The sequence below is a fragment of the Aethalodelphis obliquidens genome, unplaced genomic scaffold, assembly GCF_003676395.1.
Source record: "Aethalodelphis obliquidens isolate GAN/ISIS:26980383/991018 unplaced genomic scaffold, ASM367639v1 scaffold65, whole genome shotgun sequence".
In the NCBI taxonomy this organism is placed as follows: Eukaryota; Metazoa; Chordata; class Mammalia; order Artiodactyla; family Delphinidae; genus Aethalodelphis; species Aethalodelphis obliquidens.
Window position 1 is genome coordinate 10,663,838 of NW_020838009.1, and position 27,357 is coordinate 10,691,194.

At 38.0% G+C, this 27,357-nt stretch overlaps 1 protein-coding gene across 5 annotated transcripts in view; it reads right to left on the reverse strand.

Moving 5' to 3' along the window:
• FANCI (FA complementation group I) overlaps positions 1-25,818 on the reverse strand; it is a 78,302-nt gene extending 52,484 nt beyond the window's left edge. Inside the window, exons 1-11 of one of the 5 annotated variants that reach the window (XM_027089237.1) lie at positions 25,739-25,802; positions 25,333-25,444; positions 22,839-22,941; positions 16,822-16,894; positions 6,074-6,204; positions 5,476-5,632; positions 5,339-5,396; positions 3,635-3,676; positions 3,184-3,307; positions 2,661-2,746; positions 947-1,073 (exon numbers count right to left, since the gene is read on the reverse strand). In XM_027089237.1, the coding sequence (XP_026945038.1) occupies positions 947-1,073; positions 2,661-2,746; positions 3,184-3,307; positions 3,635-3,676; positions 5,339-5,396; positions 5,476-5,632; positions 6,074-6,204; positions 16,822-16,894; positions 22,839-22,922 (882 nt within the window). In that variant the 5' untranslated portion in view covers positions 22,923-22,941; positions 25,333-25,444; positions 25,739-25,802. Of the gene's footprint in view, positions 1-946; positions 1,074-2,660; positions 2,747-3,183; positions 3,308-3,634; positions 3,677-4,861; positions 4,990-5,338; positions 5,397-5,475; positions 5,633-6,073; positions 6,205-16,821; positions 16,895-22,838; positions 22,942-25,332; positions 25,445-25,738 lie in introns of those variants that run through there. The other 4 variants (XM_027089238.1, XM_027089236.1, XM_027089240.1 and 1 more) reach the window with 4 other exon arrangements.
• Between the last annotated feature and the right edge of the window lie 1,539 nt (positions 25,819-27,357).

A 27,357-nucleotide genomic window follows, 5' to 3' on the forward strand; every position in this document is an offset into this window, starting at 1 on the left:
TTCTGTGACACACGAAAATTAAATAAAATTCAAATTGCAGTGCCCATGTAGTTTCATTGGCACACAGCCACAGTCATTCATTTATGTGTTGTTTCTGGCTGCCTTCTAGCTACAACAGTAGGGCTGAGTAGCACTGACAGAGACCGTATCACCTGCAAAGCCTAAAATAGTTAGTGTCTGTCCCTTTAGAGAAAGTTTGCTGACCCCAACAAGAGAAAGTATACAACATCACTTATGACATATTCTTGCCAAAAATGTTTAACTTGAATCTAATCATGAGGAAAAAGACAAATCTGACAATGAGAGACACAAGAAAACTGGGCTGGATGCTTCAAAAAACTCAATGAAAAGGTATTAATCCTTATTCTTAGGAGACATCTGTGGAAGTATTCAGGCATTGAAGGGTCATGATTTCTTCTTTTAAATGGTTCAGGAAAAAATCTATACTTGTGAGAAAGTGAGATAAGGTAAATATAGCAAAATACTTAAAAAGAGTTCAAAACATTTCTAATTTTTATCTTACTACTTCACAAATATTTAATGATGAATGACTTAGCTTCACAAAACCCCACAATATATTACTAGAAATAGGCAATTTCCCCAATTCACAAATACGGAAACAGAGGTCAAGACTGAAAAAGCTCATAGAATAATGGAGTTAAGGTTAAATTTTGAGTTTCCTGCTGAACAGTCTTCACCTTTTTTTTTCTTTTTAAACACTAAAACACTTAATGTATGGTTTTAAAACAGAACTTGCTTAAGAATGTAGTGATACCATATATCTTCCACTTTCAAAGGAAAAAAAAAGAGATCCTCTAGACCCAGGGTAGTTCTATAATATTTCTATGTATTTGTTTCCTGTCATTAACCGGCATAAAAGAGGCTTGAGTTCAAACATCCCTGTTTCATAAAGAGATCCTGGATCTCCTCAAGAGTGTGGGGCTACCTTTAGGAGTTTCAGTAGTTCTCTGCCTAGTTCACAGTCCAACTTGATGGCAAACACAATGTGTAGAATAATGGTGCCTTCCACGTGACGAAGTTCACCTGATGGTACAGTAACAAAATCCAACAGCCTAAAAGATTCAACAGAACGGTATGAGCTATAGTTTGGGAAAGAGACAACAGTGCATATGCTCATATGAACAAACAGAAAAACTCAAGCTGAACTAATATGATCACTGGAGGCAGGCACAAAGTACAAAATCTACTGTCTCATTCTCTGCTCCTTTTTACAAAACTTCTTGAAAGAACTGTCTATAGTCATTATTTCCACTTCTTTACCTCCTCCCAGTTCAATTCAATTCAATTAGGCTTCTGTCCCCTCCCTAACCTCCCTTTCCAATGCTATTTGTAGCCCTTGCAAGAATAATCAAATGACCTGTACACTGTCAAAACCAATAACCAAATTTCATCTTAATTAAAGCCTCAGCAGATTTGACACAGTTGACCCCTTCTTTCTTGAAACATTTTCTTCTCTTAGCTTCTGGGGCATTGTCACTGGCCTCTTAATTATTTGTGCTGGCTCATCCTCCCTTTAAATGGTGAATGCCTCTGAGCTCAATCTTGGGTTTCTTTCTCTTCTCTTCACGATTTCCCTAGGTGACCCTATCCAGTCTGAAGGCTTTAGTCCTTTCCAATCTGTATCTCCTGTCCTGACCTCTAAAACCCCAGACTGCCTGCTCAACACCTCCATATGGGATACTAATATACATCTCAAACTTACATGGTCAAAACTGAGCTTATTTCCCCCTAAACTTGCTTTTTGTCAGTCTTTCCTAACTCAGTATACAAGACCACCTTCTAATCAATTGCTCAAGCCAAATAACTAAAAGTTATTCCAGATTAGAAGCAGTAGGCTGAAACAGGATTAAAAGCACGAACTCTGCAGCCAAACTGCTTGAATTCAAATCCCAGGTCCACCAATTTATGGCTACATAACCCTTGGAAATTCCTTAATTTCTCTGTGCCTTGGTTTCTATATGCATAAAACAGAGGCAAAAGAGAGTTGCTGTAAGGTTTAAAGTGCTTAGAACAGCACTTGGCACAGAGCAAGCACTCTGTTAAGTATCTGTTTCAAAAAAAATCCTCTTTTTCAGTCACATCATGCTGTGTCCTGCCTTTGCACTAACTGTTCCACCAACTGAGAATGTGCTTTTTCCTGATCTATATATTGTGGCTCTTATCATTTAGGCTTCAGTTAAAATAACACCTTCTCAGAGAAGTTTTCCCTGACCACTCAACCTAAAGTAGCTATACTGTCACTGTCACATCATCCATTTGAAATATACGCATAACACTTTTCACTCTAATATTTTTGTTATTTATTTATTTTCTTTTCTCTTCTCGTTGAAATATCTCCATGAGAGCAGGAACCTTGTCTGACTGGTTCATCACTGTAGTCCTAGGGCCAAATAGTTTCTGGCACAAAGTAAACACTTAAATAGCTTTTAAGCTTGCAACTTACAGAATAATTATTGCTGTTTTCCTGGAAAGATTAAAATGAAAGAGTTGAAGAGACTGCATTATTCTTTTAATTTTATTACTGAGCAGCTAAGGGGACTAGGGAAATTCTGTGCTGAAGTGAAGGTATGGACTGAACAGTTAGATAACAATAAGATGAATTTGGAAAAATGATTTTATTTCTATACTGTGATACTCACTCATCACCACTCTGTTCCTCACTGTGCTGCATATCTAGCTTGTTGAAGAAAGCTATGATTCCTTCCAAAACCTTCTTCCGGCTTCCCTGAAAAAAATACAAAATAAGTAAGGTCTCTCCATAAAGGGCAAGTTGAACTTAAAGTTCTTTTCAGCTTGAAGGATTTTCAAGTATGAATTTAAATAAATTATAACCTAGAGTCACACTAAGAATTTATAGAACACTTTCATGTTGAAATTGAGTTTGAAATACATCTTAATATCAGATTTTAAGGGGCCTATAGTCCACCCTTTCTGAAATCTTTATCCCTTTTACTACCACACACACACAAAATGTGGTACTACAAGAGATAATGTATGTTTACTTTGGTTGAGGGCCATGACCTTTTTACTAGATCAAATCATCATACATGAAATAAAAGCATCTATGCCCTAGTATATAAAACAAGAGTATGAATAAGCTGAATGGTACTAACTGGGCATTTCACCAGAGTTAAAAAAAAAAAGCAAATTTTTCATTTATACCTTTGAGGAGAGAACCAGAAGCTGATAGACCAAGGGTGGTATTTCTTGAAGATTCAATTTGGAGAACATCGTCAACACTTTTTCCACCACAATTTCCACCTCTTCTGCAGTCAGAGGGACATCCCTGTGGATCAAAGATTCTAAAGATCAGAGCCTAATTTGGGAGATATTAGAATACTATAACTACCTCTTTTGATTTTTCTCTAATGCAGAACCTTAAAGGGGACCAATAACCTTACCTAAGCAGTTATCTTGGAAAAAAAGATCATAAAGTTATACTTTAAATAAGAAATCAAAGCAAAAAAGAGTGGGGGTAAATTCTGTAACAGAAAACAGAGGTACCGATACTCTTATTTAGGGAACAGTGGTATTTGACCTTGCTACATTTCAGTTTCTAGTAGGTAAGTTCTCATAGCAGGATATAAAAAGAAAAGGGAATGATGAGGCTTACTTGAACATGGAGGTGAGCTGGATTACATATTGATGATCCCATCTGATTAAAGAAATTGACAAAGGAAGTTTATGTCATTTAAACTTATTTACATATTACTTTGTAAAATTAGTAAGGAGGAAAAAATTAGGGCCATTTCAAGTTTGATTTGGTACCACTGGGAAACAAGATCAAAGAAATGACATTTAAAACAATGAAATAACAGCTTTTAACCTATCAGACTGGCAAAATCAAACTCTGATGATATTCAGTGCTGGTGAGATTTTGGGAAACAAGTACTTAACATACCGTTTTAGGGGATGTACACTGATATAATCCTGGGAAGACAAGCTGGCAATACTACTTATCAACTTTAAAAATGCACATAACCAAAGACCCACCCAACTTACTATTAGAAATATATCCCATGTACATGCTTATAAAAGGTCACCTAGACATATAAGGATGTTAATTCCAACACTTTTTATAATAGCAAAAAACCAAATAGCCAAATATTATTTATCGGCAAAAAACAAATAATCTAACAATTGGACACTAGCCAAATATTAGAATACTATGGAACTATTAAAAAGAATGATGTAAAGTGGTATATGCTGACATGAACATGTGTTAAATGAAAAATCAAAGGTATATTACAATGTAATGAATAAACTCTTTTGTGTAATTAAAAACAAATAAATGGATAAATATACATGTGCTGATTCATGCCTAAAATTATTTCTGTAAGGGACTTCCCTGGTGGCGCAGAAGTTAGGAATCCGCCTGCCAATGCAGGGGACATGGGTTCGAGCCCTGGTCTGGGAAGATCCCACATGCTGCAGAGCAACTAAGCCCGTGCGCCGCAACTCCTGAGCCTGTGCTCTAGAGCCTGCGAGCCACAACTACTGAAGCCTGCGTGCCTAGAGCCCTTGCTCCGCAACAAGAGAAGCCACTGCAATGAGAAGCCCGCACACCGCAACAAAGAGTAGCCCCTGCTCACCACAACTAGAGAAAGTCCACACACAGCAACAAAGACCCAATGTAGCCAAAAATAATTAATTAAAAAATATATATATATTAAGGATTTCTTACTATAAATATACACACACAGATATAGATATATATATAATATATATATATAGTAAGAATTTTTCATCTTTGATGTATGTCTTTATATACTTCATTTTTAATGGCTATAAGTTACATGGAATGGCTCTACCTTAACTTATTGATACATAGCTTACATACCATAACTTACATATCTCCATTATTGTATGCTTAAGTTGGTCACAAATTTCTGTGTTGAAATGTTCATGTATGAAGATTTTCTTATATGTTGCAATTTCTCCTTAGGGTAGATTCTCATATTTCTGGTTTAAAGATACATCACTTATACATCTCACTCCCTCAAAAAAATATAAAAGATAGTGGTAGGGTGACTTTCCAGCCTTAAGGACCTTGGGACTCCAAATACTGCTATAGGGATAAACTGCTGTGTTAAGATGGAGAGTCAAGTAAATAGAAACTATATGTATAGTCTTAGAACAGAGAATACAGTAAATAATCTCTCTCAAAAATTTATCACAGACTAAATGGTTTTATAGTGGTAGACCATAAACCAAAATGGACTAAAAACTTGAGTGGTATAAATTCCTAAAATAAATGATAATTCTTTTTTTGGTCACTTGTAGTCCTGAGAAAGTTCTACACATTAATAAGACTCACCTGCCAGAACAGAGGGTGTTAATCAACTGCTTCTTACATTCTTCCCCACTTAGTTCACCTAGAAATGCAAAATATACTGAGGAATAAATTTAATTCAGTGAAGAGAGTAAAAGCCACTAAGATTGGAAGAAAATTACCTTTTCCATAAGCTAGATTTTCCTTTTTGGTAGCAAGGGAAGTGAAAATGATGGGTAATAGCTCCAAAGATTTTCCATTCGTTAGGTTGCCCTGTTTGACAGCATCAACAAACTCACTGGCTAATTCAACCAATAATGCTCCTGGAAAATTGTGAACCTAGAAGTTGATGGGATTAAAAAAATGTTAAGCAGAAATCTAAATGTTTGATATCTCTTTCTAAGAAATACTCTTTTGTTGAATTAATAGAATTGGCATTGAAACCTAGAACTGGTCCTATAAGTGATTCAGGGAATCATTCTGCTCTGGTATAAACATAATTGTAAAGGATTTCATAGATCAGGATCTTCCACCAGTTCCCTGATGTTTTCAAATACGCCAACTCTTCAAAGAGATACATGTCCATGATACCAGAAATGTAACGTAAACATCTAAATGGTTTATGGCTCATCCATCAACTATTTTGTTTTATAACAGTAGTTCTTATTCATAAATAGGAGCTATGGTAGGTTTGGCACACTTAAGTTTTCCCTCCCTCAACAAATTACAAACCCCCCAAAATCCACCCAAAACCAAAAAAGTTTTTGTTTTCCATCTCACCTCCAGCATTAGTAATCCTATGATTTCAGATGCTACTTCTTTCTGCAAATCCCCCGATTCCAACAATTGGACACAACAACTGTATATCTTAAGTCTCCTAAGAGCTCCAGCTTCCTCAGAACAGGGGAAACCTTATTGTTTTAAACAGGTGGTACAGAAACAAAGAAAGAAAAAAGGCAGAATTCTTACAAGGTTGAAGGGTAAACAGGAAAAACAAACAGCTTTGTAGTTGAATATAGAAACAGAATTATCAAACTACTTATTACTATGGTGTTTAGAACAGCAATATTTAGGAGCTTTGAAAAAGTATTTAATTTAGACAGAAAACTGAAACATTACCTTTTCTACTTCCACCCATGTCATTAATTTTTTAAATAACTGTATAGTGCAGAAGAAGGAACACCTTCTAATATACTTTAGAGCTTTTCTGGGATCCAGTAACCCAAATTAAGTGCCTTTAACATACTTCACTTCAAAACATCATCACTGATTGATGTCAGCAGGAATGTAGAGTAATAAAGACCTTGGAAAATGCCCTCCTCCATAAAAGCAACTAGAACACTAACAAAACTAGTGAAAACCAACTTGTTCAGGATTCTGGAAATTAACCAGACTTGCAACAATCCAGGGAGAGTTTATTTAAGATAAACAGCTGAATCTAAGTGAGAATAACAAGCTCTGTTGTGTTTCAATATGCCCTCATTCCACCTTCTAACCCCTATCCCCCACCAGTCCAGTAGTCTTTAAAACCAACAGTTCACACTCATGGTACAAGCCGTCAGTCTAGCAGCCTCTGGAGGGGACAGAATATGACTGGAGCTCCACCAAAGCCCAGTTCCCAGATAACTGTCATTATTTGACCTGTCTGGCTATTCCCTAGAAATTTTCACTCGCAAGACTTGTCTTTACTTGACCTGACTTAGAACTTGCCCAGTGCAATCTTTTACCAGGGGCATTTGTCTAAACCAGTTGCAAGTGATTACTTTTTCAGCTGCCTGGATAGTAATAACAGTTGGACATGCAACAAGCTGACCAAAGAACTTAAAATATAAGCCTGGAGAAAGGTGCAGAGGGGACTCTGAAACATTCTGACATATTCCTAGGAACCTAGGAAGCCATGAAAATACTTAGGGTTGTGCACATGGAAAGGGCTGTGTGTATGGCCAGGCAACACCCAAGAGGACCCTAATCTCTCACCTCTGGATGATCCTGAGGCTCTACACAAGCAGAAGGGCTAAGGAGGAGTTATAAGCTATCTGCCTGAGAACTGAAGGTGTGCACCTGACATGCACAGGGTCCCCCAGCACAGGCTGGGAAACTCACTGGTTCCAGGCATTTTAAAGGAAATCTTTGCCAAATCATTAGCTGACCACAAAGCTAACCAAACAGAGACTTCAGTGGCCACATAAAACAGTGCCCATACACAACAAACAATACATATTTCACAAAATTAGTTCAGAAGAACAACTATAAAAACAAAAGCAACACCACAACAGCAACAACAGATCTGGGGGAGGGGGATGGTATCTGATTTCCAGAATTCCCACAAAATATCATTTAAAATGTCCAGTTTTCAGGAACAAAAAAATAAAAGACATACAGGGAAACAAGAGCATGGTCCATACACAGGAAAAAAAGGAATCAATAGAAACCGTCCCTGAGAGCGCCCAGATATTAGATTTACTAGACAAAGACTGAAATCAGCTATTTTTAATATGTTCAAAGAACAAAAGGAAACCATGTCTAAAGAACTAAAGGAAAATATAAGAATGATGTCTCACCAAATAGAGAATATCAATAAAGAGATAGAAATTATAAAAAAGAACCAAACAAAAATTCTGGAATTAAAAAGTACAATAATTGAAAAAAAAAAAAAAAAAAAAAAAAAAGTACAATAATTGAACTGAAGAATCCACTAGAGGGGCTCAACAGGAGATCTGATCTGGCAGAAGAAAGAATCAGAGAACTTGAACATAGAGCAATTGAGATTATCCAGTCTCAGAGACAGAAAGAAAAAGAAGAAAAATGATCAGAGCTTCAGAGACCTGTGGGATCCCATCATGAATACCAACATAGACATACTGAAAGTCCCAGAAGGAAAGGAAAGAGAGAAAGGAGAAAAAAGAAGTAATGGCCAAAAACTTCCCAATTTTAATGAGAACACATCTACACATTCAGTGAATTCCCTGGCAGTCCAGAGGTTAGGACTCTGGGCTTTCACTGCCGAGGGCCCAGGTTCAATCCCTGGTTGGGGAACTATCCCACAAGCTGCACAGTGCAGCCAGAAAAACAAAGCAAACAAACAAAACCCACATTCAAGAAGCTCAAAGAACTCCAAACAGGATAAACCCAAGAGATCCACATTTAGACATACCATAGCAAACTATCAAAATCAAAGATGCCTCATCATAAAAAAAACCATATGTGAAAAACCCACACTTAACATCATATCCAATAAGTGAAGATTGAAAACTTTTCCGTAAGATAGGAAAAATACAAGGATGCCCACTTTTTCCACTTCTATTCAACATAATACTGGAAGTTCTAGATAGAGCAATTATTGCATTTAGTGCCACTGAACTGTACAGTTAAATAAAAAAGTTAAAGACAAGAAGAGAATATTGAAAGCAACAAGAGAGAAGCAACTCATCTGGTAAAAGGAGTACTCAATACGATTAACAGCTGATTTCTCATTTTAAAAAATCACTGAAGGGCAGAAGGAAATGGGATAACATAGTCAAAGTACTGAAAGAACTCAACAGCCAGAAAAACTATCCCTCTAAAACTGTCAACCAAGAACTCTATAGCCAGAAAAACTACCCCTCCAAAATGGAGAAATTAAGACATTCCCAGATAAACAAAAGAGAATTTGCTGCCAGAAGACCTGCCCTAATGCTAAAGGGAGTCTTTCAGGCTGGAATGAAAGGACACCAGACAGAATTTGAATCCACATGAAACAGAGAACATCAGTAAAGGTAACTACATAGGAAAATATTAAAGACAGTATAAATGTACTTTGTAATTATTTTTTCTCCTGATTTATGAGACACCTGCATAAAACAACAATTACAAATCTGCATTGGTGGGAATAAATGTGTAAAGATGTAATTTATAGGACCATAATAGCACAAAGGAGGAAGGGGGAGAATGAAGCTATATGTAGAGCAAAGTTTTATAACTATTAAATCTAAGCTGGTATTAATCTGAACTAGATTGTTATAAATTAACTCATTATTGCCCAGGGGAATTTTTGCAGAAACTAATGCATGTGGCCGGTGACTTTTATTTTGGCTGGCCAAAAAATTAATTCTGTTATTTCACTAACACTTTGTGTGTTATTACATTCAATAGTTAGACCTGACACACCTGTAAAGTCTTCTAATTTTTGTAAGATGTTGTCTTCAAGCCACTCTTCTGTAGAAGCAAAGGAGCATTCTCCTGCACCATGAATTTCATTTTCACTTTCTGTATCAGAATCAATCACTAAGGTTTTTTGTCTCTTTGTTGGTCTAATACTCACATCGTCTGAATCAGAATTATATTCTGAAGAACTATCATCTTCTGAGACACTAGTATATATGCCACTTAGACAATCAGAGAAAGTATCTGCATAAAATTCACCAAAAAATTTTTCACTCAAAATTTCATGATGTGTCACTTTTGAAAATTTTACATTTATAATATACACAAGATTGAAGCAAAAACCAAACGGAGCAAAATGTGAATGATAATGACAATCATAAGTTGTATAATGAACCCTTGATCAATTTCAAGCTCTAACAACTTCTCATGGTGATGTTAATTTGTAGCACTCTCTAAAAATGTATTGATATGTCTCCGGTCAATAATGTGTTAAGATGTCAGTTCTAATCGCCAAGGCAAGCACTAAGAAAGTAACTGAAAAAAATAGTGAAAAAGATTACAAAGGAATTAAAATGGTACACTAGAAAACACCTACTTAACATATAACACACAAGGTATTAACAGAGGAACAAAAAGACACGATGTAAAGAAAACAAACAGCAAAACAGCAGATATCAATCCTACTTTTTTAGCAATTATGGTAAATGTAAAGGTATAAGATACTCGAATCAAAAGGCAAAGATTGGGACTTCTCTGGTGGAGCAGTGGTTAAGAAGCTGCTTGCCAGTGCAGGGGACATGGGTTCAATCCCTGGTCCGGGAAGATCCCACATGCCGCAGAGCAACTAAGCCCACGAGCCACAACTACTGAAGCCCGTGCGCCTAAGGCCCATGCTCCACAACAAGAGAAGTCACCACAATGAGAAACCCGTGCAAAACGAAGAGTAGCCCCTGCTCACTGCAACTAGAGAAAGCCTGCGCACAGCAACGAAGACCCAACGCAGCCAAAAATAAATAAAATAAATAGATTTATTTTTAAAAAGGGCAAAGATTGGCAGAACAGATTTTTAAAAATCCAATTATGTGCTGTCAATCAGAGACACAATTTAGATTCAAAGATACAAATTGTTTAGAAAAGATATACCATGAAAACCATAACCAAAGAGGGCTGAAGTAGCTCTAAAAATAACAGAAAAAAGTAGACTTTAAGACAAAAATTACTATTAAAGACAAAAAAGGGCATTTTATAATGATAAAAGAATCAAGGCATAACAATTATAAACATATAAGCACCTAACAAAAGAGTTCCAAAATACACAAAGCAAAAACTAACAGAACTGAAGGGTGAAATAGACAATTCAACAATAGTTGGAGACTTCAACACGCCACTTCCAATAATCAACAGAACAACAATTAGAAGATCAACAAGGAAATAGACTTGAACACACCAGATCTAACAAACATATATATAGAACACTACACACAACAACAGAAGACACATTCTTCACAAGTGCACATGGAGCATTCTCCAGGATAATCCACACATTAGGCCATAAAAAAATTCTCAATAAATTTAAAAGGATTATAATCATATCATTTATGTTCTGTGACCACAGTGGAATAAAACTAGAAATCAATAACAGAAGGAATCTGGAAAATTCACAAATATGTGGAAATTAACATAATCTTAAATACCAATGGGTCAAAGAAGAAAGCACAGAGAAATTAGAAAAATACCTTGAGATAAATGAAAACAAAAACACAATATTCCAAAAGCTATTGGATACAGCTAAAGTAGTGCTTAGAACGAAATCTATAGTTGTAAATACCTATATTAAAAAATAAGATCTCAAATCAATAACCCAATCTTCCACCATAAGAAATTATAAAAAGAGGAAACTAAACTCAAAGCAAGTGAAAAGAATATAAAAGTAAAATCAGACATAAATAAAAGAGAATAGAAGACTAGAGAAAAATCAAGAAAACCAAAGCTTATTCTTTGAAAAGATCAACAAAATTGAAAAATCTTCAGACTGACCAAGAAAAAAAGGGAGAAGAATCAAATTACTAAAATCAGGAATGAAAGAGGGGCATTACTACCAATCTTACAGAAATAAAAGAATAAGGTAATACAATGAATAACTGTATACCAATAAATTACAAAACTTATACGAAATGGATAAATTGTTATAAAGACACAAAGTATCAAAGCTGACTAAAAAAGACAATAGAAAACCACAACAGACCTATAAATAAAGAGACTGAATTAGCAATCAAAACTCTTCTACAAAGAAAAGCCCAAAACCAGATGGCTTCCTTGGTGAATTCACGAAACATATAAAGAATTAACTGCAACCCTTCACAAACTCTTCGAAAAAAAAGAAGAGGAGGAAACATTTCCCAACTCATTCTACAAGGCCACTATTATCTTCATACCTAAACCAGACAAAGACATCCTAAGAAAACTATGAACAGTATCCCTTGTGACTACAGATGCAAAAATCCTCAACAAAATACTAGCAAACTGAACCCAGCAACATTTTAAAAAGGATTATACTCTATAACCAAATTGGATTTAACCCAAGAATACAAGAGTGATTCAATGTATGAAAATCAATATAATATACCATAGAAATAGAGTAAAGGATAAACACCACATGATCACCTCAGTAGACACAGAAAAAGCATTTGAAAATTCCAATACCTTTTCATGATAAAAAACACTCAACAAACTAAGAATAGAAGGGAACTTCCTTAACCTGATAAAGGGCATCCATGAAAAACCCACAGCTAACATCACACTCAATAATGTAAAACTGAAAGATTTCCCTGAGATCAGGAACAAGAGAAGGATGTTTACTCTCACCAATTCTATTCTACTGAAGGTTCCAACTGGGGTAATTAGGTAAGAAAAATAACAAAAGGCATCTAGATTGAAATAGAAATAAAGTATCTATTCACAGATGACATAATCTTGTTTATAAGGAATCCACAAAGAAGAAACTACTAGCGCTAATAAACAAGTACAGGAAGGTAGCAAGATATGAGATCAATATACAAAAGTCTATTGCATTTCTATACACTAGCAATGAACACTGAGAACATTAAATTAAGAAAACAATCCCATTTACAATCACACCAAAAAGAATAAAATACTCAGGAATAAATTAATAAAAGTAGTGTAAGACTTGTACTCTGAAAAGTACAAAATACTGTTGAAAGAAATGAAAGAGGACCTAAGCAAATGGAAAGATATTCCATGTTCATTAATGGAAGACATATTAAGATAGCAATACTTTTCAAATTCATATACAGAGTCAACAAAATCACTACCAAAACCCCAGCTTCCATTCTTGCAGAAATTGACAAGCTAATCTTGTCATATGGAAAGTCAAGGAACCCAGAATATCCAAACTAATCCTAAAAAAAAAAAAAAGTTAGAGGACTCACACTTCCCAATTTTAAAGCTTACTACAAAGCTATTCTAATCAGGACAGTGTGGTACTGACATAAGGAGAGACACCTAGATCAACGGAATACAACTGTGAGTCCAAAAAGAAACCATCACATTTATGGGCAATTGATTTTCAATAAGGGTGCTATTGAAAATGGGGAAAGATGAAGCTGGACTCCTACCTCACACCGTATACAAAAATGGATCAAAAATCTAAATTTAAAAGCTAAAGCTATAAAACTTTGAAAAGAAAACACAGGTATAAATCTTTGTGACTTTGGATTAAGCAATGACCTCTTAGATATAAAACTAAAAGAGCAAGCTACAAAAAAATTAAGTATTAGGCATCAAAATTTAAAATTTTGTGCATCAAAGGATACCATCAAAAAAGTGCAAAGACAACCAGAATGGGAGAAAAATTTTGTGAATCATATATCTAATAAGGGACTTGTATCCAGAATATTTAAAGTAATATTAGAACTCAGTAATAAAAAGACAACCCAATTTTTAAAAGGTCAAAGGATTTGAATAGACATTTCTCCAAAGAAGATATACAAATGGCCAGTAAGCACAAGAAAAGATACGCAACATCATTAGCCATCAGGGAAATGAAAATCAAACCCACAGTGAGATACCACTTCACACTCACTAGAATGGCTAGAATGAAAGAGGCAATAACAAGTGTTGACAGAGGATGTGGGAAATGGGCATCCTTATTTCAGTACCGGTGGGAATGTAAAATGATGTAGCAGCTTTGGAAAACAGTTTGGCAGTCCCCAAACAGTTAAACATGGAGTTACCGTATGATCCAGCAATTCTACTCTTATTTACTAAAGAGAAATGAAAATATGTCTACACAAAAACTTGTAGCAGTATTCATAATTGCTCAAAAGTGTAGACAACCTAATTGTCCACCAACTCATGAATGGACAAGTATGATATATTCATAAAATGGAATATTATTCACCAATAAAAAGGAATGAAATACTGATACAGACTACAACATGGATGAATCTTAGTAACCTTATGGTAAGTGAAAGCCAGTCACAAAGGACCACATATTGTATGATTCCACGTATATGAAATATCCAGAATAGGCAAAGCTATAGACAGAAAGTAGATGAGTGGTTTCTTAGGGCTGGCGCGGAACAGAAGTTTAGGGAAGCAACAGCTAAGGGATGCAAAGTTTCTTTTAGGGGTAATAAAAATTCTTGAAATTGTGGTGATAGGTGTGCAACTCTGTGAATATACTAAAAGCCACTGAAATGCATTATTTTAAGTGGTGAATTGTACAATGTCAATTATATCTCAACAAAAAATGTACACTTTAAAAGGGTGAATTTTTTAGTATGTGGATTATATCTCAATTTTCTAAAATGTCATCATTAGCTAACTACTGGTTTACACCATTGATTTAACAGGATTAAAATGGTTATGAGGTAGTGTCCATATATACTTGGTAATTCATGATACTTTTAAACTAGGATTTCCAAATCTATGTTTTTATATAAGGTAAAAATAAGGTTATTTACAGAAGTGGGAGCCATGATAATCTGTTCCAGGTATGTCTACCCAAGAAAGAAATTACTCTTATTTCTTCCACTTATTCTTATTACTGTCACTTAGCATCTATAGACAGCTGCTTTTGATCTTTCATTATTTCCTTTTCTCTGATATTTCTACAAAACAGTCATTTAGCAAGTTTCCAATTTTTAACCAATTAAAAAAATTTTTACCTCGTAGACAAATGGAAATAAAAACAAAAATAAACAAATGGGACCTAATGAAACTTAAAAGCTTTTGCACAGCAAAGGAAACCATAAAAAAGACCAAAAGACAACCCTCAGAATGGGAGAAAATATTTGCAAATGAAGCAACTGACAAAGGATTAATCTCCAAAATTTACAAGCAGCTCACGCAGCTCAGTAACAAAAAGACACAACCCAATCCAAAAATGGGCAGAAGACCTAAATAGACATTTCTCCAAAGAAGATATACAGATTGCCAACAAACACATGAAAGAATGCTCAACATCATTAATCATTAGAGAAATGCAAATCAAAACTACAATGAGGTATCACCTCACACTGGTCAGAATGGCCATCATCAAAAAATCTACAAACATGGGGCTTCCCTGGTGGCACAGTGGTTGAGAGTCCGCCTGCCGATGCAGGGGATGCGGGTTTGTGCCCCGGTCCGGGAGGATCCCACATGCCGCGGAGCGGCTGCGCCTGTGAGCCATGGCCACTGAGCCTGCGCGTCCGGAGCCTGTTGCTCCGCAATGAGAGAGGCCACAACAGTGAGAGGCCCACGTACCACAAAATAAAACAAAACAAAAACAAACAAACAAACAAAATCTACAAACAATAAATGCTGGAGAGGGTGTGGAGAAAAGGGAACACTCTTGCACTGCTGGTGGGAATATGAATTAGTACAGCCACTATGGAGAACAGTATGGAGGTTCCTTAAAAAACTACAAATAGAACTACCATATGACCCAGCAATCCCACTACTGGGCATATACCCTGAGAAAACCATAATTCAGAAAGAGTCATGTACCAAAATGTTCACTGCAGCTCTATTTACAATAGCCAGGAGATGGAAGCAACCTAAATGTCCATCATCGGATGAATGGGTAAAGATGTGGCACATATATACAATGGAATATTACTCAGCCATAAAAAGAAACGAAATTTGAGTTATTTGTAGTGAGGTGGATGGACCTAGAGTCTGTCATACAGAGTGAAGTAAGTCAGAAAGAGAAAGACAAATACCGTGTGCTAACACATATATATGGAATCTAAGAAAAAAAAAAGTCACAAAGAACCTAGGGGTAAGACAGGAATAAAGACACAGACCTACTAGAGAATGGACTTGAGGATATGGGGACGGGGAAGGGTAAGCTGTGACAAAGTGAGAAAGTGGCATGGACATATATACACTACCAAACGTAAAACAGATAGCTAGTGGGAAGCAGCCGCATAGCACAGGGAGATCAGCTCGGTGCTTTGTGGCCACCTAGAGGGGTGGGATAGGGAGGGTGGGAGGGAGGGAGATGCAAGAGGGAAGAGATATGGGAACATATGTATAACTGATTCACTTTGTTAGAAAGCAGAAACTAACACACCATTGTAAAGTAATTATACTCCAATAAAGATGTTAAAAAAAATTTTTTTTTCATGCACAGGAAGATGTGTTTTTGAACCCTTGCAAGGAGAGACACAATTTACTCGAGGGGGTAAGAAAAATAAACCAAGTTAAAATTACCTGCTAAGAGTGTGAAGCGACTTTTAATTTTTGCTTGCAGAATTTTATTCTACTACAATTTATAAAACAACTATGAGTCACAACCAGCAACAATGTAGAACTGGCCCTTGTTCAAGATATGGAATAAAAATATGCCCCACTGGGAATGAAGAATCTCTACGTAAGTCACCTAAGATACTCCATTTCATTAAAACTCAGAGCACCCTAGCCTCTTTTGTTAAGCACAGATTAACTATTAAACATTGCTGCTCTCTTCTCCACAATTTTTTTTTTTGGCTACACCGCAGGGCCTGCGGAACTTCCCCGACCAGGGATAGAACCTGTGCCGCCTGCAGTGCAAGCACGGAGTCTTAACCGCTGGACCACCAGGGAAGTCCTCTTCTCCACAATTTTAAAAGCACAAATAAATCAAAGCGGATTTTATGACATGCATCCTTTACAGGCTCCAAAACCAGCAATCCAATCTCAGGTGGCCACTTCAACCCCCTATAGCAAAATTATTTATGTCCACAAGACAGGAGACTGCTGCTTTAGTTGATTCTGTAAAATCCCCAAAACAGAAAAGTCTCAGTGGGGCATCAAACAGTAAGAAAAGTAGCAATATGCACCCAAAGTAAACAAATATACCAATGAATCCAGAGAGATAGAAGCGGCATTATTATTACCTTTGAAGATGGCTCTCAGGAGTGCTCCAGCAGCTTTTCCTTTCACTGCCTGATTCTGAAGGAGATTAGCTAGCTGCAAAGAAAAGAAAAAGCTACAAGTCCCTGGCAACAATTTCCCTACCTGAATGACCTAAACTCCCGGTATGAAAAACACACATCTGTCAAGTTCATATCCTTCAGAGACTCCAGGTATCACAAATAACATATTTATTTACATATAGCAGGGTAGATCTTAACATGATGCTGGGCTGTCAAGACTGAAATTTATTCATACATTCATTCTACAAACGTTTATTAAGTATTTAATCAGCACTAGGTATCAAGCTATGTTCTTGGGAATATACATTCATTCAGCAAATACTCTTTGAACATGTTCTTCTTCCTAGGCATTAGGGATACAAGGATGAACATGATAATCTGACTCAGTTTACAGTACAGCAGGAGGGAAAAGGACGACAAGAAAAAAAATCAGAAAAAAAATTTGTAACAGAAACAAAAGACTGAGACAATAATTGAGGAAAGGGAAGCAACTTCAGCTAGGGTACTGAGGGAGAAAGCTTCTCTGAGGTAGGTGACATTTCTAGAGACTTGGAGAATGAGAAAGAGCTAGTTATGCAAAGGGAGGAAAGAAGAACACTTCAGATAAAGGTATTGTTATGTGCAAAGGCCCTGAGGGAGCAAAGAGTTTGGCATATTGGATGGCCTGAAAAAAAAAAAAGACCAATTTGACTGAAGAGTAGTAAGAAATGAGTGGCACAAGATGAATTTGGAGAGATGGGCAAGAACCAGATAATAAGAACCTTGTAGGCCATGATAGGAAGCTTAGATTTTCTCTAAGTGCAACAGAAGTAACTAACAAGAAAAGAGGAGAGTGATATATAGATGTTTTTTTTTAAAAAAAAATCAGTCTTATTCCTTTTGTAGAAAATAGGTTGTGGGAGGGTTTAAGAGTGAAATAGGGACATCTGTTAGGAGATTGTTATCAGTGATCAAATGAGAGATGATAGTGGCCTACAGCAAGGTAATAGCAGGGGAGATGTCCTGAGTTGAACTGTGTCCCCCTCCAAAATTCATGTTTAAGCTCTAACCCCCAGCATCTCAGAATGTGATCTTATTTGGAAATAGGGTCATTGTAGGTATAAACAGTTAAGCTGAGGTCATATGGGTAGGCCCTAATCCAGTATGACTAATGTCCTTAGAAAAAGGGGAAATTTGGACAGAAACACACACACAGCGAGAATGCCATGTGAAAAGTGAAGGCAGAGACCATGGGTGACACAAGGCAAGGAATGCTAAAGATTGTCAGCAAACCACCAGAAGCTAGGCAAGACGCACGGAACAGATGATCACAGCCCTCAGCAGGAACCAACAATGCCAACACCGTGATCCTGGACTTCTAGTTCCTAGAACTTTAAAAATAACTGTCTATTGTTTAAGGTACTCAGTTTGTAGTACTTTGTAAGATGAAGAAAAGTACAGATGGCCCCGAACTTATAACAGTTCAACTTACAATTTTTCAACTTTACAATGGGGCAAAAGTGATAGGCATTCAGTAGATACTGTATTTCGAATTTTTATCTTTTCCTGGGCTAGCAATCAGCTGCAGGATCACAAGGATAAACAACTGATACACCATTCTGTACCCACGCAACCATTCTGTTTTTCACTTTCAGTACAGTATTCAATAAATTACGTGAGATATTCAACACTTTATTGTAAAATGGGCTTTGTGTTAGATGATTTTGCCCAACTGTAGGCTAATGTAAGCATTCTTGGCACGTTTAAGGTAAGGCTAGGCTAAGCTAGGATGTTTGGTAGGTTAGGTGTATTAAATGCATTTCCGACTTAGAATATTTTCAACTTAAAATGGGTTTATTGGGATGTAACCCCATCAAAATTTGGGGAAGATCCGTAGACTGAAGATATATTTGAGAGCTTGATCAGTAGGACTTCGCTATGGTCTGAATGTTTATTTCCCCACAAAATTCACGCGTTAGAATCCTAATATCCAATGTTATGGTATTTGGAGGTGGGGCCTTTGGGAGGTGATTAGGTATGAGGGTGGAACTCCCATGAATGGAATTAGTGCTCTTGTAAGAGATCCCACAGAGCCCCCAGGCAGCTTCTACCATATGAGGGTATAATGCGAAGTCTGCAACCCAGAAGAGGGCCCTCACTCGACCACACTGGCACCATCATCTAGGATTTCCAGTCTCCAGAACTATGAGAAATAAATGTTTGTTGTTATAAGTCACCCAGTCTACTGTATTTTGTTACAGCAGCCTGAATGGACTAAGACAGACTTCCTCATGCTTTAGACATGAAATGGGTGTGGTGATGAAGGAAAAGAAGAAATCAAGGAGGACTCAAATTTCTGGCTTAAGCAACTAACTGGGTAGATGGTGGCACCATTTACAGATATGGTGAAAATTTCGGATTAAGCAAGCATCTAAATCATCCAGAGGGCTTGTTAAAACAGAGAACTCCACCTGCAGTTTTTGATTCAGCAGATCTGATGTGGTGCTCAGAACTGTTACTCTTAAGATACCCAAGTGGAGATGTCAAATCAATAACTGAACATGCCAAAGTGGAGCTCAGTGAGAACATGTAAGATCATCCAGGGAGAAAATGTAAAGAAAAAAAGAGACACCAACAGAGAGGGATAGATGGAAACTCTATTATTTTTACAACTTTTCTGTAAGTCTAAAATCAACTCAAAGAGTTAAAAAATTCTTCCTGGATTTAGCATCCACTGATGCTTCCTGCCTGATCCAATCTTTATCATGATGGTTGCCAAATGATGATTTTCTAACTGTGGTAAGCAAGAGCCCTCCTCATCATTTATCATCAATACGGACTCACAAATTTCTATATTTTTCAGTGGTTTATAATTCATAACTGAACTTGACTATTTCAATGTTCAAATTTGACCAACAGAAGCCCCTTCAAGCTGTCTTTATCAGGTTTGGGGTATCAATGTTATACTTTATAAAAAGCACTTGGAAGTTTTCCTTATATATGCACATTTTTCCTTATGTATTATATATACTCTAAAACAATTTATGTGGCATCGGGACTATCTCTTACCTCTGATCTCTAAAGATTTGGTAGACGTTTCCTATGAAACTTCTGGACCTGGTATTTTTGTGTCAAGTAATTGCTTGATAACTCTGTTTTTCTTTTATAGAAATTGATCTGGTTAAGCTTTCCATCTCAAATTGGGTCAATTTAATTAAACTGTATGTTCCTAAGAAATTATCCATTGCATCTACATTTTCAAATTTATTTGTAGTAGATATATAGAGTAGTCTCTTAGTAATTTTTGAGATTTTTCTCTATATGAATAGTTATTTCCCCCATGTCATTTCTTATTTAGTATATCTGTGCTTACTCCATTGTTTTCTTGATTAGTTAATAGTTTTGTCTATTTTTCAAAGAACCAGGATTTTTATGTATTAATTTGATCTACTGTTCTCCACTTTATTAACTTCTACTTTTATTCTAGCAGTCCCTTTTAGATTCCTCTATTCTCTCTAAATCTTTGAATGTAAATTTTCCCACTGCTGGATATGTCAGTCTTCCTTGTCATGGACTTGCTTTATGTGTTTTATAATTTTTTACTCTTAAGCACATCTTCTATGGACATTTTTATCAAATGGACTGAATGCATATATTGCTGGAATGCTTATCAAATTTATAGAGGATATAAAATGATGATTAATACAATGGTCAACAGAATCAGGATACAAGAAGAAGATCTTGATGGAGTGAAATCAAATTAATCTAAAAAGATAAGTAACAGATTTAAAATAAAAATTTTAATGTGGGTTCTAAGAACTAACTATTGAAGTTCGGAGATGAAGGAAATTTAGCCTATATGCAAAAATGACTTGGGGTTTTTAGTTGCTTGTAAGAGCAATGAGACAATAATATGATATTGCTGCCAAAAAGTTGACTCTGCATTAATGGAAGAATTAGGGAAATATTAGTGCCCCTCTACTCTAGTGGTAGAACACATGTGGAGCCCTGTGTTCAATTTGAGGTACAAAACTTTTAAAGGTAATGTTAACAAAACAGAAATATTCAGAGGACTGTGTTCATGTTGGCGAAGAAACTTAAAATAGGAAGAGCTGAAGGACCTTTTCTAATATTTATTCAGCATCTACTGGATGCCTATTGAGGGTCTATTAGATGTTAGATGCATACAGCATCTCATTTCATCTTCACAAAAACCAAGATAGGAATTCTTTTTGTGATAAGCATGAATCAGAGAAGTAATTCATAGCATCTATCATGGGTTTTGTTCTAATTCTTATTTTTTACTTATTTTATAGTGTAATGTTAAAGCCTCCTCAAATTCCTTTTGGAAGCAGGTAAGATAAAAATTCCAAGTAAATAAATAAATAGAAAGCAGGTTTCAACCAAATTGTAACTTGTCTATAGGATGATTCAACTCTCAACTCATGCAAAGGCTGTCTTAAAAAGTGCCACAAAAAGCAATTTCTGGATAATTTCAAAGAAAAAAAAAATCAGAGCACATCCCTGTATCAATTCCCAGTTAGCATAAGGTAACAAAGATTAAGATTCACCTAGCTTCAATGACCACAAAAACTAGCACATAAAAAGTTCCTTAAAAACATAACACTCGGGGCTTCCCTGGTGGCGCAGTGGTTAAGAATCTGCCTGCCAATGCAGGGGACGTGGGTTTGATCCCTGGTCCAGGAAGATCCCACATGCTGTGGAGCAACTAAGTCCATGCGCCACAACTACTGAGCCTGTGCTCTAGAGCCTGTGAGCCACAGCTACCGAGCCCGCGCGCCTAAAGCCCGTGCTCCACAACAAGAGAAGCCACTGCAATGAGAAGCCCGTGCACCGCAACAAAGAGTAGCCCCCCAGGGCTTCCCTGGTGGCGCAGTGGTTGAGAGTCTGCCTGCCGACGCAGGGGACACAGGTTTGTGCCCCGGTCCGGGAAGATCCCACGTGCCGCGGAGCAGCTAGGCCCGTGAGCCATGGCCGCTGGGCCTGTGCGTCCGGAGCCTGTGCTCCGCAACGGGAGAGGCCACAACAGTGAGAGGCCCGCGTACCGCAAAACAAAACAAAACAAAACAAAAAAGAATAGCCCCTGCTCACCGCAGCTAGAGAAAGCCCACGCGCAGCAATGAAGACCCAATGCAGCCAAAAATAAATAGATGTAACATTAAAGAAATTTAAAAAATAATAATAATACTCAAAGTCTTAATTTGTCTATACCTATATAATGTTTAAGGTCAATTTTAAGGAGGGATTATTTTCCATGTAGGGATCTGAATAAGCTGAGATCATTTATAATGGAATAAGGAGAAGTATATCAGGAGAGAAAGATTAGAAAGCCTAACATAGAAGGTAATTATTGTCCCATTTTATAATCATATACTTATAGTGAAGACACAATGTAAATTGGTTGTTTTTCACTTTTCCTAATAATTTCAAAATATCTTACTACTTATGAACTTATCTTCTTTAGGGAAAAATATAAATGAAGCATCAACAGGCAAATCTAATGTCTCACATCAATAACTACAGTCTGGATATTGCTTTCAAATAGGATTCTTCTAAGAACTAAAAAGTGTACTAATTTGCTTATACGGTTGCATAAATGTCATTTAAATATTATACAGTTGTAGGGATTTCCCTGGTGGTCCAGCAGTTAAGACTTCACGCTTCCACTTCAGGGGACATCGGTTTGATCCCTGGTCAGGGAACTAAGATCCCGCATGCTGCACGTTGCAGCAATCAATCAATAAACAAACAAACAAACAAATACAGTTGTATAAATGTACACAAATGCCCTTAAGTTGTGCATATCTCTTCCTCTCTCCCATTTCTTTGTATCTATGAGTTGTTACCAAATAAATCCTTGTCTCCTAAGGAGAGTGGGGGATAGATGAAGTGGCAGAATTAATTTTTCTAACATGTCCCTTGAATTTGTTATCATGCTTGACATTTGCTTTTGGCAGAACATCCTTCCTAATACTCACATCATCTTCTTTCAGGGTTTGAAGAAATTTTTGCAGTCTGTCTGCTGTTCTTTCTGCTGCTAGAGATAAAATTTTCTGGTCCATTGTTGCACATATCAAGAAACTGGAAAGGGAAAATGTCAGAGCTGGATGAAACTTCCAGAAGGAAACAAGTTTGATTTTTTTCCCCTTCTCTACCTGTTAATTGAGTATTTCATACATATTATAGACTACGTACACAGTGGGTACTCAACAGGCTAAGGATTACCAACTAGTATGAGTAGGTGATTCTTATCCAAACCAAAATAATCTTGAGAATTCCCTGGAATTTCCTTATTAGAAAGTTGTAGTCTAATCAAGTTGTTTCCTAATTCCAAGCCACATTTTTATCATTTTTTTTAAGCATCTACCCAGTATGCTGCCCAGAACAAAGCTATCATTTAACAGTATAGCAAATATATAATAAATTATTATTGACACATACACAAGAATATTATAACATATAATAAAGTAACACTTGATAAATGAATAAATCAACAGCACTGTAAATGCATTTATACCAATTAAATGGTGTAAAAACAAATGAGAAGTTAACAAGGCTAAGAAATAAATGTGTGTTCAAACATCAAGAAGCCTTCCCAGCAGAGGAAAGCTTAAACTGGAACTTAAAGATTAACTTTAGACAGTCAAGATAACCACATGGTATACATTATTGGGAAGGAGAGTATCATGAACAAAGGCATTCATAAGAGAATCTGAAAATTTTATTTGGGGAAAATGAGTAGTAGAAGGTTCAAGTAGGGGAGTAGTGAGTAGGAAAGCTAGAAAGAAAGGGTGGGACTAAACTGCGCAAGCTCTTAAAAGCCAGGTTAAGGAATTCAGATTTTATTCTGTAAATAATAGATGGCAACAAAAATTTCTGTAGTAAAAGATAATCTGACAAGATTGAAACAGTGTTTGAGGAAACTGAATCTGGCATCAATGTGCAGATTAAAGCAGGGAGGGAGTAAGGAGGAAGAACAGAGGCTAAGAGGCTACTGGGGGCTATTTTAGTGGTACTGACAAAGGCCTGTCTTAGGGTGGTGACTCTGGGGAGTAGAAAGGAAAGGGTGAAATGGAAGCACATTAGACAGACAGGAGTTAGTGTGTAGCTATGGGAGTATTATGGGAAGGGGGAAATGCACACTGATGGAAAGAAGACCTGCTCCTCCTCCTGCATTTCTTCGTGTTTCCAATCTCCATAAATTGTACCATCATCCACTCAGCGGCTGAAACCAAAAACCTGCAACATTCTTAACCACTTCACCTTCATCCTCCACATCCACTACCAAGTCCTGATGATGTTACCCCCCTAAAACATCTCTCAAGTCTACTTCTCTCTGAGATCCACTACCTCCACATTACTCCAAAGGCACCATCATCTCTCACCTGAACTACTGCATAGTTTCCTAACTTGTCCCCCACACAGCAGCTAAAATAATGTTTTTGAAACACAAACCAGATTATGTGACTTATCCTCCCTCAATCTCCATCCTTAACTTAAAACTCTTCAGTGGCTTTCCATTACTCTCGTATCAGTCCAAAATCCTGAATTCAGGATAAAAAGGTCTGGTCCATGCTAACTCCCCTTCCTCACTCTATTCTCCAGGCACACTGAATTGTTTTCAGTCCTTCAAACCCCCAAGTTCCTCTCGCCACAGACCCTTACACATGATTTTCTGTATGAACTTATACAAATACCCCTCCTTTCATCTGCTGCTTGCCAATCTTTTATTGTTAATTCCTACAAATTCTTCAGATCTCAGCTCAATCCACACTTCCTTAGAAGTTCAGTCTAGATTAAACACTCCCCTATTACATTCTTTCAAGGCAACTGTAATCTCTCTCACCATCACCACACTTTTAACATTACATTTGTAATTATTAGCTTAAGAGCTACACCTCCCACTCCACTTCAAACTCCAGGAGTGCAGGGGAACCTGTCTGGTTTTGTTTAACACTGAACCTCCAGTACTTAGCACAGTATCTAGCTCATAAAAGGTGCCCAATAAATATCTGCTGAACAAATGAATGACTGAATCGCTACAATGGGCAAGACCCTGGGCCCAGCACTTTACACTCATTAATTTGATCCTCACACCAACCTTATGAGGTCTGTGTTATTACTCCCAATTTAGATAAAGATCTTTTGGGATTCAGAGAGATTAAGGAATTTCCCCAAATCCCCAAAGTTAGAAGGCTAGTAAGGGTAGAAGCAGAACTGAAATCCGAGTCTGTCCAGCTCCGGACCCCAAATCCCATGCTTTTACCTGCTACCCTCTGTTAGGGGCTGGGTGGCAGTAGAGGATGCAAACAAGGTATACCGACTAAAAGAGACGTCCAGCCCTAAGGGGAAGATGCTGAACTCTTTGTATTTCAGCAGGTACATTTGCTAAATTCTTCCTAAAACCAGAGATGAGTAACAGATAGGTGGCTGCAGATTCTTTGTCAAGAGGTCCTGAGGTTAGTGACGCACCACAGAAGTGAAACGCCGCGGGTCTTGCGCCGGGGCTCCTCAGAGAGCAAAAAGTAAACATAAATAGGGAAACTATAAAATGAGACAGCTGGTGATGTGCGCTGTGACCGAGCTAAAAAGGCGAAACAGGTTTAGAGAAATTTCTCAGACGTAGGAGCTAAGCGCTGATGGAGAGGAAGAATTTAACAGGAGGGCCGAGAGTGTAGCACGCCCGGGGAGCAGGGAGGGCCAACCAACGCGGAGGCAGACGGCAGGGCACATCGACCCTTCCAAGCCAAGGAAAACGCCAGAACGTCACAATGGAAGTGGTGTCCTCCTGTCCTCCCAGACCCGCTACCTCCCCGGGGCTGAGTCCCACCGCCCCTGCAACGCGCGAAGCCCCTCCGGACGGTCGCCTCAGCCTCACCTCCTCCAAAAGCTTCCAAAAAGGGCGCTCAACCCAACGCCGCCGAACTTCCGTTACCGGGAGCAGAGGCTCCCGCCTCCCGCAGCTCACTTCCGCCGCCCGGGAGCACGCGCATGGGGCGTACCATTAAGGCAGAAGGGAGGGGGAAACTCCTGGGACGATCCCACTCACTGTGGGGGGGGGCAGCCTTAGAACTCCAATTCGGGACCGCAGAGTGAGCCAGGGCAGTGTGGCCTGGGTGTGGCCACCACGGTGCCTTGACCAGTTAAGGCCTTCTTGTGTACTCTTGGGGAAAGGGTCAGTGAGAAAGGGGATGAATCTAGTGATAGCTGTAGAGGTCTTTGCATTGGAAGTGCCTGGAAGGCGCAGGAAGGTGTTCTACTCCTTGTGCCAGTGGAGGTGTAACTCCTGTAAAGGAAAAAAGGGTTGCCTGCCATTCCATTTCTATAGGGATCAAGGCTGTAGCAACTGCAGTCGTTGGCCTCAGTGTGCCTGAGGGGAGCTCAGGGTGGAGAAAAACAGGAAACATTTTGTGCTTTGGATGTAAGGATCCTTGGATAGTTAAGATGCATATCTAAGGAAAAGTTTCAATGAACCCAGATTCTTGCATCTTCCCATACATAGGAAAGCACTTAAGTCATTAACTTGAAATATCTGTTTTTTGTGATCAGTAATCTTGATCTTTGATTACACGGATCTCCCTCCCCCCAAAAAAACCCCCGAAAACTCATATATATCCTGGATCCTCCCTTAACTCTTCAGAGCAGGTCCTCAAAGCTATCTCAGAGGCTGTCTCCTGGGCTATAGTCCTCAGTAAGGTACCTGGATAAAACTTAACTCACAACTTTTAGGTTATGCACTTTTCTTTCAGTCGACAGCCCTAAAATGTAAGCCTCATGTGGCCAGGGGACTTATTGCATACAAAATCTCAGCATTTAGCACAAAGCCTGGCAAAGCAGTAAATGCTCAGTAAATATTTCTTAAATGAACAACTGATAGTAGAGCAAAGAGAAATGGAGGAGAGGTTCGAGAACCTGTACTACGTTGAACGGGCAGCTTGTGCAAAGGGCCTGACAGCAACAAGCAATCCAGCGTCTGGCTGGTTCGGGAGGTGCAGGTGCTTCGGGTGGGGGTGGGAAAGCAGGGGCTTGTTAATCTTTTTCACATCAGGAGCAAGTGGGGAACAGCTGAAGTGGAAGGGCGTGATTGTATTCACTTTGTAGAACAATATTTCTGACAGGTGAGTGCTGCAGAGGTTATTTAAAAGAGATGGTGGGGATTTCCCTGGTGGTGCAGTGGTTAAGAATCCGCCTGACAATGCAGGGGACACGGGTTCGATCCCTGGTGCAGGAAGATCCCACATGCTGCGGGGCAACTCAACTCATGCACCACAGCTACTGAGCCTGCACTCTAGAGCCTGCAATCCACAACTACTGAAGTCCGTGTGCCCTAGAGCCCCGTGCCACAACTATTGAGCCCGTGTGCTGCAACTACTGAAGCCCACGCACCTAGAGCCTGTGCTCCACAATAAGAGAAGCCCCCACAACAAAAAGTAGCCCCCGCTCGCTGCAACTAGAGAAAGCCCATGCACAGCAATGAAGACCCAATGCAGCCAAAAA